This window comes from Lutra lutra, chromosome 13, assembly GCF_902655055.1.
Source record: "Lutra lutra chromosome 13, mLutLut1.2, whole genome shotgun sequence".
Taxonomy (NCBI): Eukaryota; Metazoa; Chordata; class Mammalia; order Carnivora; family Mustelidae; genus Lutra; species Lutra lutra.
This window is the reverse complement of record NC_062290.1, coordinates 7054227-7069011: the sequence shown is the minus strand read 5'-3', so window position 1 is coordinate 7069011 and position 14785 is coordinate 7054227. Positions and strand designations below refer to the sequence as shown.

General features: G+C 44.7%; 1 protein-coding gene across 1 annotated transcript in view; it reads right to left on the bottom strand.

Annotated features, from left to right (window-relative positions):
* Positions 1-14785, bottom strand: part of GLIS3 (GLIS family zinc finger 3) — a 544101-nt gene that overhangs the window by 18683 nt on the left and 510633 nt on the right. Inside the window, exon 11 of the mRNA XM_047700417.1 lies at positions 10416-10594. Coding sequence (XP_047556373.1) covers positions 10416-10594 — 179 coding nt within the window. The remainder of the gene's footprint in view (positions 1-10415; positions 10595-14785) is intronic.

The following is a 14785-nucleotide window of genomic DNA, read 5'->3' as shown; positions in this document are numbered from 1 at the left end:
CTTGATTTGAAGAGCTCCATTCATTAGAGGCTAAACTTCATGAGTTTCAGATAGAAGACTGAACATTTGCTTCTGGAAAAAAAAAATGTCATTAATTCCCCCAAAAGAATGAAAAAGCACTAAATCTGTAATAATGTTCATCAACCACTTTTCTATAAATGTTTTTAAGTTAGCTGACAGAGAAGTCACAATAGTCAATGAAACAGAAATTTTCTGGGTATTTCCCTTCTCTTCGATACATTTTTGGGTTCCAATTAGGAAAACAAAGTGTCACGCTACAAGCAACACAGCTTGGCGGGGAAAGAGCTAATAGCAAACTGCTCAGTAAGTATGATACCCACCCAAGCAGCGGGTGCAGCACTCCATCCGTGTTAATACCAAACTACCTTTAGAGCTCGATACAAATATGGAAAGAGGCTGAATGACATTACTAACCGAAGGAAGATGTGAAACAACCTTGCTGCACACGGCGGCGGGACTAAAATGATTGACCATGCCTAGGGCGGGGTCATGGGCACTCCGCTCTGTTGCCGAGTCCACACTGGCACAGTCTTCCTAAGGGATCGATGGCAGACCTACCCAACTTTAAAATATGCATATCCAATAATCCGGCAATTTTTCTTCCAGATAATTCCTGAAGAAAGTACGCAAAGAGATACAGATGTGTGTGAGGGTGTTCGTGTAAGCCCTCATGTGTGTATAAAGAGATTTAATATAGCATTATTAATAAAATCAAAGAAGTGTCTATCAGCAGCGGGATGCTTTTAAAAAATGACATGTTCCTGGAGGTACTATACATCTTTTTTTTAAAAAGAAGTTGATCTATAGACCTTTACCTAGAAAGCAGAAGCCTATATAAATTTTAAAAAAAAAAGGTAAGTCATAAAATAAAATGCAGAATATGAGCCCATTTTTACAACAGGGCATGTGTGTATATATGTTATACATGTAAGTATATGTAAGCGCACACACACACACACACACACACACACAACATACATTTAATTTCTATAAACATCTAAAAAGTCACTAATGGTCTTGGGGCACCTGGGTGGCTCAGTTGGTTGAGCATCTGCCTTTAGCTCAGGTCACAATCCCAGGTCCCTCGGATTGAGCCCCGCATTGGGCTCTTTGCTTGTAGGGGAGCCTGCTTCTCCCTCTCCTGCTCCCTTTGTGCTCTCTCTTTCTCTCTCTCTCTCATTCAAATAAATAAATAAAATCTTTTTTTTAAGTTATTAATAGTCTTAATAGTCATTACCTTTCATCAGTGCTGAAAACAACTTAAATTCTTTATAAGCCTAAGTACACTAAGCATTAAAAAAAAAAAAAAGAACAGGTAAATTTTCCTTTTCTAATTTAAAAAAATCAGTGAGAATTTTCAAACTGTGTTGTAAAGACTGTGCCACGAGTCCAATAGCCCAGATTTGATAGTAATCTGACTTCCAACAGTTACTCTCACATGCGTGCGTTTGAGAGGCAAACATGCCGCACGTGAAGCAATGACACACACACACACACACACACACACACACACACTGTAGTGGGGCAATCTCACTGGGGACAATGAGAGAGAGAGAGCGCCCCCTTCCCTAGCAAGGCATATCCAGTGGTTGAGAGCAGAGACTCTTGTCAGATGGTCCTGCGTGTGCTTTCCAACTCCACCACCGTTTGGAGCGTAAGAAATCTAGGGTAAGTTTCTGAATGTTTCAGTAATTCAGCTTCCTTATCCATACCAAGGGAGGAAACGATGCCTTCTTGATAGTGTTGTCATGTGATCACTGAGAAAGGGCACTGCAGGCATTCACCACCCTGCCTGACGCAGAAGACATGAGATTGAGTGGTCAGTGGGAAACCACAGTCTCACGGACCACAGTCCCTATACCACCTGCAGAATATTAGCCCCGGAAGGGACCTCATCATTAATAGTTCCACACTTCCGGGGCACCTGGGTGGCTCAGTGGGTTAAAGGCTCTGCCTTCGGCTCAGGTCATTAATCCAGCATCCTGGGATCGAGTCCCTCATTGGGCTCTCTGCTCTGTGGAGAGCCTGCTTCCTCCTCTATCTCTGCCTGCCTCTCTGCCTACTTGTGATCCCTATCTGTCAACTAAATAGATAAAATCTTAAAAAAAATAAAAATAAAAATAGTTCCACACTTCCACATCTCACAAACAGAATTCCCAAGCAACTAAACACTTACATGGTCCTGGGTCTATAGGCACCATCATGAAGGAGAATGAGTGTGGGACTGGGGTCAGACTGTTCCTCAAACCAACTCAGACATTTGCTAGGTGTGTGACCTGGGGCAGGGTGCTTCATGTCGCAGCCCTGCCTGGAGGCCGGGTATGCTGGTAATGTTACTAATGTTATTTTGAGGATCTAACAACACCAGTGGGTGTATCCAGAGCACCCAGCATCTGGAACATGGAAGAAAAAATAACAACATCAACAACCAGGTCTAATTTACTGAGCATCTACTACAGGCTATGTATTTTCTCTCGTTCTTATATCAACTCTGAAAGACAGGTGTTACTGTCTCCCGAGTAAGAGCCAGGAAACTGCGATTCGGGGCACCGCATGACTTGTCGATAGGATTCCAATTCAGATCTGCCTCACTCTAAATTCTTTTTATCTACTTTTTTTCTTCTTTCTTTTGTGGGGGGGCAGTGGGGGAGAGAGAAAGAATCTGAAACAGGCCCGTGGCCAGCATGGAGCCGGATATGGAGCTCGATCTCACGACCCTGGGATCACGATCCAAATCAAGAGTTAGACGTGTCACTGAGAGCTACTCAGGCACCCCTGCTTTTTCTTTCTTTCTTCTTCTTCTTCTTCTTCTTTTTTTTCTATAGTTCATTATTTCTCTCCCTGTATCAGCTGGGCAAGTCACAATTTCCTCTTCTGGTAATCTCTTCTGAGATAATATGACCAATTTAGGGGTACGTAAACTAGTGGCTGTGACGCTTTGAAAACAAAACAATGCTTTGAAAGTGTTCAGAAACAAGGAACTTTCATCTATGGGGATGCGTCAAACACCTCCTCCCCTCGCTGCCACCGCTACGTGTTTCACTGTTGGACACTCAGCCCCAGGTGGGCAAGGAGTCAAGGGAAGGAGTACTTGCTGCACTAAATTTCCCTTACTGTGTAAGGGGCTCATCAGATCATCCTCCTTCCTCTAAGGACAGGTCCCAGGCAGATGGAGCAAGTGCCCAGAGAACAGAGGGACCCGGGAAACTTGACACTTAATCACGGTTCTGCCAAGGGCTGGCTCTACCGATCAGCCTAAGAGGCCATAAGCAAAAATCTCTCCTTCCTCCTCCCCAACCCCCATCCTTTTATTCATTCATGTTTATTCAATAAACTTTTATTAAGCACTTACTACAGGAAAAACACTGCAGGAGCATACAGTTCCTGTCCCGAGGAACTTACAGTTTAAGGATGGTTAGTTGATCCAGTCATCTTAATATCCTTAAGGCTATATGGGTTTTAGTGTGTGTGTGTGTGTGTGTGTGTGTGTGTGTGTGAGTAGATACTTAATTACATGTGTGGATTATTCACACTTCAGTCCTTTCCATAACCAATCGTTTAAACAGCTCTTCCGATGACGATGACCAGCTCACACCCCTCCCACAGAGCCCAGCACGCTGTGACACCAACTACACCCCCTATACACACCTAAATTTAACTTTTGTTTAATAGAATTAGCACACTGTCAGAATTCATCAAGTACTAGTTATGTAAAACTGCTCTTGTGGTAATTTTGTAGTAATTAAGTATATAAGAGTAATTAAGAATTTCTGTGCATCTAATCATCAATCCCTAGTACTATATACACATTAATAACATCATGGCTGATAACGAAAATTGGTCCTGATTAGGACGGCTGCTGCTAACAAGGGAATGACACTGAAATGTGCTCCTTGGCTCATTCTCCTTGTGAGAATGTCACAGCTTTCTCAGTGAAGACTATTATGCTCTGATTTACAACCAATCTTATTTTTCTTCCTGAGATTTCAAGGGGAAATTGTGACACACGCTTAAATTCTAAGCAATACAATTTCTAGACTTAACTACTTTATTATTTCACAACTTCACCTCTGCTGAAGTGACTACATTTCCTGTGGGACGGGTTTGTTTATTGTCTCTACAATTTGCCTTTAAAAAAAAAATAACCTTTAAACATTTAGCATAAACCCCCAGAAATGACATCAGTCGTGTTTGTAACCCATAAGACACTTCTGGAAAGCACCCTTGCGCAATCCCTGTAAGTAAACAGAGGAACTCAGAGGAAGAAGCTGAGCTTGTAAGGGCCACCTCATGCCATTTAAATATCAGTGCTCTGAGATTCCTTCAGCTTGAAAGATGATTTGACTGTTTGGTAGGACAAGGCCTTTCCAAAGCCTGTTGTTCTTGGGGGCCTGCTAGCAGCTGAAACCTTTTGTTCCCTGGTGCGGTCAGTTTGCACTGGGCTGTCAAACTTCCCATGCCATCCCGAGGTGGGAAAATGCCACCACTGTCTGTGAGCTGACTTGCCCGCTATAGGGACTGCAGGCAGGACAACGCTAAATCCTAAGAACTACAGGAGCCAGGACCCACTGGGAAGGCCCCCCACTCCTCACGGTTGCTGTCTCGCTAGCAGACGGCCCGGGCTGGGGGGCAGCTCCCCGGGATTCTCCTCAGGAAATCTGATGACTGGCTCATGCATGATGGACATCTGTGTGTTGGCTACTGACATCTCCAGAGGGTAGAAGTAAGAGCAAGCCATGAAAGCACAGAAATCTGAGACTGGGGGGAGAGGGGCGTTAAGGGGCAGAACCCTCAGAAAGCCTCTACCACTGATTTCCAAGAGGTAATCAGGGTGAGGGAACCTGAGAGACAGCTCCCTTCAGCAGATCAGGAAACCAGCTTGGGGAATGTTTGGCCGGCCCCGCCGAGTGTCTAGCCAATAAACATTAGGAACAGAACCGCGGCTTGGTTAAGCCTGGCAATGCCCCGAAATACCCTCCCTTGCAGGTGAAGGCGGCCACATGCCCACACTCAGGGTTCGCTTGTACGTCCTTCTTCTCCCTCCCCATGTGTGACACCAGGATGAGATCCGGGGAATGCTAGCACCTATATTGTCAACGGGAGGGTGGAAGCCACCCTTCACAGATGGCAAAGCAAAATGCCGGCAGGGGCTGGCCCATCGTGGGCTCCACGGCTGCTCCCCAACCCAGCACTGTCCCCCACTGGGTGTCTTGTCTCGGGAGAAGAGCGAGCACGTACGCGGGGAGGGCTGCCCTAATACGAGAAACAAATCTGGAAAAGTCTTGTGCTCTGGATAATGTGGATTGCAAATGACAGGCTCTTTGGGAAAACTTGGGATCGGGACAGACCACTCAAAATCTGTGAAACCTTCTAGCTCTAGCAGTAACAACATAACCAAGAGGGAATCTGGGCAGCCGGTTCTATGTGGCTATAGGCTCCTTGGTGGTTTGGAAACGCCCACAGGTGTTGGCTGGAAACGCTGGCTTGCGGGAACTGAGGTGACAGGTGCTAGGACCACCTCTTGGTAAAGATCGTGATCTGCCCGTAGCCAAGGGCCACCCAAGGCCAAGTGTGCACCTCTCTGGGGAAGGAGCCCTTAGGGTCCTTCCCATTCCCAATTGTATTAAAGAGGCCCAAAGGGGCTCCTGCCTGTGTAGCAGCTAGGTTGAAGGCTCTTTTCACTTCCTTCTCTTGCTATCCCAGATCCTCTCGCCTAGAAAAGATTGTGGGTGAATGAACACAATTCCCCATTCTTCTGACATCATTCCTCTGCTTAACCAGTGGCATCTGAGTGAACTAGACTGTTGGTTCAGTCACTTGTTTGGGCGTGGGTGTGGCACAGGTGTGGTCCAAAATAATCCCAGCAGGTGGGATGCAACATTCCCCCCTCTCCAATTCCATTCCTGGCAACAATGCCCTAGCTTACTTTCTGAAAATACCAGGCTGGCTTCACGGTTCAGTGGGATTCTACTTGGCATGGTCCCAACTCCCTCTACAAGCTGGTCTTGCTGGTTCCCAGCCTTCTCTATTTATCTTCAAAATCCTATTTAAGAGTCACCTCTAGAAACACCTCTATGACACCTTCCTCTGAATAAACCAGGTACCTCTTGATAGAATTATTATCATCATCATCATTATTATTATTGCACACATCCCTGCACTGATTAAATGACATTCATATTTCCTGACACCTTGTGGGAGACCAATAAACACTTGCTGAATTGAACTTGGCCTCTCCTTGATGGGTCCAGAAGGAGGAAGGTTGTGAAAATGCTGTTTTAGGAATTCCCATGGCATTCTAACAGCCTGGAATGAATAGGGCATTTAGAAAGAAATTTTCCATTAGGACCATAACAAAATGTACAAATATCAACTCTCAGGCAACTAATCCAGGCAAAATTCTGAAGCTTGCCCGGGCAAGAGAATGGTCCTAAAGAGAAAGAAAAGACTGAAGAACGGGCTTACATGATTGGAAAACGCGGTTCCTATGTTTACATCTAAAATAAAAGACTAAAATGTACTTAGAAGTTGCCTTGGAGATGCCATCCAAACAGAGACCCATAAATGCTATCAACATTCAAACACGGAGAGAGACGACACCTCACCCACCTCACTAATGAAGGCAGCACGAATGGATGAAGTCGATACACAAACAACAAAACTGAGCTCTGGTCCTGGGTCACTCGCTAGGTGAACGAACTCAAAAAAGCAGCACTAATAATCTTTTCAAAGTGTGCCTTTTCCAAAACACTCATTAATGTTGTAACAATGTATGGCAACAGATGGTGACTATAGTTAGCACGGGAAGCACTGAGGAAGGGTACAGAATTGTCAGATCACTATGGCATACACCTGAAACTAACATTGGCAAGCATACTTTGATAGCAGATAAATACACACACACACACATACACACACACACACAGCACACAAAGTCTAAGAGCTATATCCATCAATACGGCAGTAGCAAAGCTCAGCAGGATGTCCGTCATTTTCTTCCTCATCTAGAAGACCGAGCCCTTTGAATTCTAACTTTCATGGCTCCATGTAAGGCAACAGCATCTACATACCAGTATATTTCCCCACGGAAAGATGGAAATACGTCTTGACTTTGGTGTGCCTTTGACTGAGAAACACGTAGATGAAGAACGTGGCTTGGAAACATGGACCTCTTGTTAAAGATGCCTGTGCCCTTTGGCAAGAAGCCAGCAATGCCTAGATATTTTGTATTCTTCTGTCTCAGCTCCCATCTCTAAAAATATACTGATGACATTTTTCTCTGACCTCTACCTACCGCAGGGAATACAGAAAGGATGGGGGTGATGGCGCTCATTAAAACCGTGAACTTCTTGGAAGACAGAACACTCCTTCATTGTGGCTATAGTGTTAGCAACCCTAACACAGTTCACAGGGTTTTAAAAATCTAGTTTTATTAGGGGATGAGGTTCTCCGTGACCAAGATGCTGGATGACGACACCCAGCAAACTAGTCCAGCCAAAGCTGCCAAAAATTGCAACTCATTTAGAAGGTCTGTGTGCCTCCCCTTGCTCCCAGCACTGTATCACCCGCTTGACAAATATTAGATGAATTTGCTCTTTATTCTAAGGAGTAGTTGATGAGAAATGCTCGTGCCTAGCAGGTTCCAGGAAAACATTTTCAGACAAAATGCTTGGAGGATGAAGTAAGGCTGCATTTGGATGCCTACTCCTTCATTCTTAGCAGTGGCCCAGCGGTTGAAGAGTAGAAACTCCCTCTATGAGCCCGTCACAGCAGCCACTCGCCCATCTTCTAGAACAAAGTTATGATTTCCCAATTTGCATAACTATATCCTGATCTCTTCCAGAAAGTCTTGTCATACGTATTTATTTTTAAACTGCTGCTAGCAGTTTCTTATTGGCCATGGGAATTTTTAACAATTGAAGTAAAAGTTAAGAAAAAAAAACTCAACAGTTTCAAGTTGACAATATATTCATTATTCAACTACAAAAGAGAAATATGGGAGAAGAATCTTTTGCCAGGAGGTAGGGTGAAATGATAAGGTAGATCTCATTTTCTATGTCGTCTTGTTTTGGTTTGCATTTGTTGGATGAGACAGTGTCAATCATTTATTCAGTAAATATTTACTAAATGCCTACTTTGCACCAAGAATTATGTGTGCCCAAAGGCTAGAAACATTATCCCCACTCTCCAAGAGTCCAATAAAGAAAAGGGAGGGAGAAGAAGGAGAAGCATTAAATTAATTAAGCTCCTACTCTGTGCCATGTGCTTTTCTTATAACTGTGCACTCTTATAACTACTGATGAGAGAAGGTACGAGATCCCCAGAAATTGTTCAGCGCCTCACAGTTGAGTGGATTGGTATTCGTAATCAAGTTGTTCTAATTCCAAAATCTCTTTTAAAATGTCTTCAGAAAGCAGAAAAAGAAGAAATTATCCATTATCCCTACCCTCATGATTTAAAGACAAAACAAAACAAAATTGTTAATGTTTTAGAAAATTGCCTCCCCCCCCCTTTTATTTTTTTTGTCTACATGTAGGGTGATTTTTGAATTTTTAAAATATGTTTCACAGTTGTCATCAAAGTGTTATACGGCCTTTCATTGGAACTATGGCATGATTGCCTGAAATACTCTGTTATTTTTTAATAGCACTGGAGAGAAAAATCATTGCTAGTCATATGACGACACTGACTGACACATGTCCAGATCTCGGCAAAGTTAAAATATGAAGGGTAAAAATGAGTTTGTTGTAGGGTCAGTGACTTCTTCTGCATTCCCAAAAGCCCACCCTCGTCTACCTCCTGCCTGCTGGTAAGGGTGGCTTCCCAGCACAGGGGACCTGGCTCTCTCCCACATTAGACAAGCCTCTCTCCTGGGTCAGGAGGTCTCTCTCAGCAGGGAGAGCGCTCTCTTTGTCTTCTCACACATGCACTGCTTTATGTACAGTAGGTACTCAAGAAATATTTCTTGTCTGGATAAAGAAATAACTAAAGCTTAAGAAGAAGGTTACCAACAAAAGAGGGAAACCATTACCATAGGCCCAAAGAGTGGGGGGAGCCTATGTTTCCTTGGGGAATGAGGGTTTGTGTGACTGCACTCAGGAAGAGAGAAGAGGTGGATGGAACTTGGTTGGAACTTGAAGTCAGAGCCAGTGGCCTGCTCTTCTCAAGGTCTTTCCCCTCCCATAGGCCACTACTCTGTCCACGTGGTTTCCTCTTTGGCTGTCCAGACCCCTATTCCAATATCCTCACCCAAGCCTGGCTCCACAGCACTGCCTGATTCCGCCATCTTGGGAAGCCACTCACATCTACTCATACGCAGCTGGCATACTGGGTAAGGTTTACCTGGGGACACCACCCAATAGCATCAAGTAATAACTCACATGGAGCAAATTCAGGAATCAGCAAGAAGCAGATACAGCAGAGTCCTATTTTTCAGAAAATCTCCTTTCAGTGGACAGTATCTCCTCTGCCCCCAGGAAGGAGAAGGCTACACATTCAGAGTCCAGGTTATTCCACAACTTGACTTAACTTTCTAAGGATGTTCACAAAGATATCTGCCTGAGTCAGCAAAATCGGTGTAAATAAAGAAATTCAGCCAAACTCAGTTCTCCATGAATGTTTGAAGTTCAACACCAGATCTTCACATTTTGAACAACATCATGATTTCTCCTGCCTTCCTTTCCTCCTTTTCTTCCTCTCCACACTTACCAGGTACCTTAGCGCATAGAGAACTGTGCTAAGTTCTCCAAGAAAAAGAACAACAGGTCAGAAAATTCTGACCTCAGAAATAAGCTTACACATTAATAGAAAGGCACGTGTTCCTCACAAAGGAGTAACTTAACAAGGTAGAGAAAGAGAGACCAAGAGTGTTATATCAGAAATGCAGGTGACATGCAGTCAGAGTCCAGAGCCAGGAGAGATGCAGTCCAGCTAAGACTCTCATCAGGGAAGGCAGCAGAGAGGAGGTGTCCTTTCACCTGGGCCTTGAAGGTTAGAGAGGTTCTGGGGATATGGGACCTGTGGGGGAGGGGGGTGGTATGCCTGGGCAAAAAGCCCTCCTGCTGTTCCCTTTTAAGTGACTGTTTATTGTTGAGGAAACAAGATGCTGTTGTTAGGGCCTCTCCATGAGGTGTTAAATCACTGCTCAGTAAACAGATCATCACCTTGGGCTGACTGCTCTGGGCTGTCCTGAGTTCTACCAGTTTAGGGCCAACACCGGGAAAACACTATGAAATTTCATGCTGATGAGGTGTGACATTTTAGAGGAAAGTTCTAAAAGCCAAAGCCTGGCATGTGACAGAACTGGAGGAACCCACCGCTGGTAAGGAAGGCTCCCGTCTGACAGCGACGGCCCGGTATCACTCTCCCAGACTCTAGGTCAGCCCCCCACTTACCATGGACGTGGATTCCATTTGGTTGAAAGGAAGAGTTTGTTTCTGGCTGGTAAGACTTCAGGTGTGGCCCACCTGCTGGCTGCTGGGTGTGGGGAGGCTGCGTTCTCTGCATCACTGAAGAAGGAGCTGGAACTCTCCGGGGGCTGATGTGGTGAGGAGATGGGGCAGAAGGTGCAAACCTGGGAAAACGATTACAAAAGGAAGCATGAGGGGCATGAAAAAGCGGGAGCAGAGACAAACTCTTCAAAGCCAAATTCCAATTTCCACACTGGTTGGATAAGAGCGTGACAAAAAGCCATCAAAAGAAATTGATGAAGACTTTCTCTCCCATTTTTAACCACTGACTTCTCAACTGAAGGAATAAAAGAGGTCAACGAAGGGAAAATGTAGTCACAGTTTGGGTTTGTCAAGCCTCTTAAAATGCATTTCAAATACTCTGGGTTTGGTGAAATTCAAGGCCCATCTTTGGCCAGGCTCCCTTTTCTGCTAATTTTTAAATTCGTCTGCATTTTAGGGGAAATTTGATCCTTATGTTTCTGATTCATTTACACTTAGCTCATAAACATTTTGTTCTGTGAGACATATCTGGGGTCCAAGAAGTATTAGAAGTCTTTATTATAAGCCTCTCTCATCCTGTTCTCTTTAAACAATACATTTTCTTTTGCCAAGAATGAGGGAATTTAAACCTCAAAGATCAAGTGTGGTTTGAGACCCAGAACCTATCTGCCTGGGTTCTGTGATTGGCAAAGAATGCTCGCTGCTTGGGGCACAACCACAATGCCACGTGGGACATCTCTGGCAGTCACAGATACTAATCACAGTAGAGCTACTGCTAGTTTCTGAGGAGGGACAGACAGATACAAGGTGATGTGGTCCATGTACCTGAGACACAGCCTGATAACCACCCACCAGTCTTCTAATTGCAAGGGGGACTTTGGCAGGGTCCGACTCCCTGGGTTTAAAGTGACTTTCTAGCACCAAAGGGAAGGTGTACTTGGCAGAGCAGCGTTCAAGTTTACCAGTGTCCACAGACCACCAAAGCAAACCTCGGTGCAGGTCACTGGGGGGCTGGGACAGGGAACCCGTCCGTGCTGTGAGATGAAGTGATAAAATAACCAGGGAGCCCAGGGAGCCCAGTGTATCAGCAATGGCTTGTTCCATCTCCTCAGAAAAGTCCCAGCAAGTTGAAAACTTCCAGTCGGCCAGCCTTGGCCTGACGCTAACACGCAGCAGGGGCCCCAGTGCACGTGGCTAACTGCACAAGGACGAGTCCCCTCCCTTTGCTGGGCTTTTGCGTCGGGCCATCGAGGGTCAGAAGGGAAACCCAACCAGGCAAGTTTGTAAAGCAATTTGCACCATTCTGAGTCAGAATATGTAATAGGGCAGAGCCTCTCCATTTGTGTGGCATCAAGAAGGAACCACGGGATGGGAAAAAAAAAAAAAAAAAGTACGGCATTCATATTCTAGACGATTCCTAAATGAATTCCATCCGGTGAGGGCTATGGAGGAAGGGGATGCGGGAACTGAGGAAGGAGGATGGGGAAAAGAGAAGACTCCAGAGGAGGCCGACACGAACTGGCTGTGTTAGGAGGCCTATTTTCACTCTGCTGCAGGAGAAGAGTAAGTGAGTACCCTGGGCTGGGAAATATATGTTTTCCAAGTGTATCATCTTAATTGGAATTAGCCTGGAAGATGTGCCAAGCGGCCGTGAGAGAACACATCGCAGATGAACCCTGTCACTGCCCTGAGAACATCTAGTAAAAAACCCGTGTGCCAGGATTCCTCATATGGAGGCTATTTTCTTGGGGAAAGAGTCCCTAACGCGTCTGGCAACTCTGTCGGAGGTCATGGGAGGGAGCCGGGGAATTGTGGGATCGCAGGCTTTAGGGCTAAAAGGAGCCCACACGACCACCCCACCCCAGAGCCCTGTGGGCAGAAGACCCCCAGGGAGAATGGGGAGGACTGGAACTGGAAGACAACCTTGTCACTGGCATTGCGAAGTGGCAAGATCCGTTGACTTGCTTCCTGACTGTATTTCTTCATCCGGGAATGAAAGACGCAGCACACTCCCGACGGTTTTCTGGTATTTTCTCTAGTACTTGTGCCACTCTTCCTTTCCATTGAGGACTGACGGGGCAGAGATGTGTGGTGGGGGCAAGTCACAGTGTGTGTAAGGCTAAGCCTGATATTGTAGGCTCGATGGAGGAGAGGGATTCTGTGTTACAATCCCCCATGCTCCCGGCCAGTGAGTCTGACTCACAAACAAGGGTTTGATGAACAAAGAGAGAAAACGTAGATGGCAAGGGGAAAGGAGGCAGACTGTCAGCAATACAAAATCTTCTATAATTTGGGGTGATCTGGCTATGGAGTGAACTATGATTATTAGCTATAAAGAAGGGAAGATTTCAACTCGCTGAAATGGCAGAATTCATTTAGGAGTCATCTAGAATGTAAATTCCATACAAGAGAATCTACATCTATATCTGGATTATAGAGCTACATATAAATTATATAGCTATGTATCTATCAAGAGAGCATATAATTATATGGTAATTATAAATCATTCTTATCTATATTCATTCATGCAAATTCCAAACCCTGGCCATGCCCTCTTGGCTACCACGTATTTCCATAATGTAGTAACGGTGAGCAGAGGAGAAAAAGTGCGGTGGTGTCACATCAAGGTGTTAGCAATCCTTATTTCAGAGACCTGGGAGGAGTCAAATATATATGCTGACCCTTCGACTGACTCCACATTTCACTTTTTGCATTTCTCTCCATGTTATTCGAATAAGTAAGATTATATCGTATAAAGTTAATGCAATTTTAAAGTATAGTGTGTCACTTCATACGAAGTATTAATAAAAATTTAAAAGTAAACCGTTCAAGGTGAGATAAATGTACACCTAAAGAACTCCCTGGCTTGAGAAGGAAAGGACTGATATAAAAATGTTAACTTTTACAATACAGAGAAAAGATGAGAAGTGACAAGATGTGATTACAATTATCCACACAATTGCTAGGAACAAGGAAAGAAAGAAGAATTCAGGGCTAAAAAGCCCAGCATAAGGAGTGAGTGTATAAATGTGACTGATTTTCAAGTGTAGTACTTAGATTCAATTTTGTTACTGCTCAAACATGGTACATAGTATTTTATGGAAAAACCTCTCACATTCTCTCTACTAATTTAAATTTCACTTTTATGAACCTGCTTCCACGTTCACCTGCTCACAGTAGAGTAGAATTTAGCAAATTAGAATCCGAGGCGAGGGGGCAGGAGGGGAGTGTAGGGGTCGGGTGGCTCCTCTGTCAGTGGGAAGGCCCTGGGAGCATCCAAAACAGTCACTGACCACTCGGAACAAGACTGATGCCAGAAGTGCTTTAGAAAAAGCCAAAAGGACTTGAGAACCGAGTGGTTTGAAGCCAGGCACTCCAGAAGCAAGCAAAGAACCAAGAACATCCACACTCACGCAGAAGCTCATTAAGCCGAACATGAGATGTTCTTACTGTTACTGAGGGTAGCGTGTGGGGGCTTAGGGCCCCATTTTCTTAGGGCCCTCACTGATTTTCCAACCTCGTTTCTTTAATACGCCCACATACACATACCAAAATGAATATGGTCTGGATATTTTGCCCCAAACAGATTTTTTTTTTAAGTCCAAAGATGGTGAATTAAAAATTTCTGATGCTAAAGTAAATAGTTTTGAGGCTGAGGCTAAACTGCAGTGATTTAAGATGTTCCTCCCAGGGACTAGCTCATCCCCCATTCCGTCGGGACAAGATGGCGTCACTCTAACTCACTGGGAGCTGCACAGTCTGCGAGCGGGAAGAGAGAACGTCTGAACATTTTCTGTCCCCCAGCTGCGGATCTGCACTTCACAGCTCAGAAACTACATTCAACGTAGCTTACCAGTCTCTTCTTCAAGACAATAGTTGGTCGTTAATATAAATATGCACGCAACAGACTAGAAATTAAAAAAAAAAAGTCACTGCTTACCAGAAACACTTCACACAAAAGCAAACCAGAGAACTGAGTCAACCACTAGTTCTCCTTTAGTGGAGGAGTTTGGATAACCTCAGCAGGGAGCCACTGCCGGGTTCAATGGTTTGTGCCCCTCCCCCCACCTCCTGCCCGAAAACACAAAAACAAAATAGGGGCGCAAACAGATTTTAAAGGGCTCATAAAAATAATCTCCTGGGGAAAGAAAACAACCTAAAAAGGCTTCTGTAAATAAATATCTATACACACCTTAGAAAATGTGTGATTATTTGGGGGGATTTGGTCAGTTACGCTCCTTCCCTTCTGTCGCCCACTGCCACCCTCAACTCACACGGAGCTTTCCAACCTTGCAGTGAAGTGGGCCAGAAGC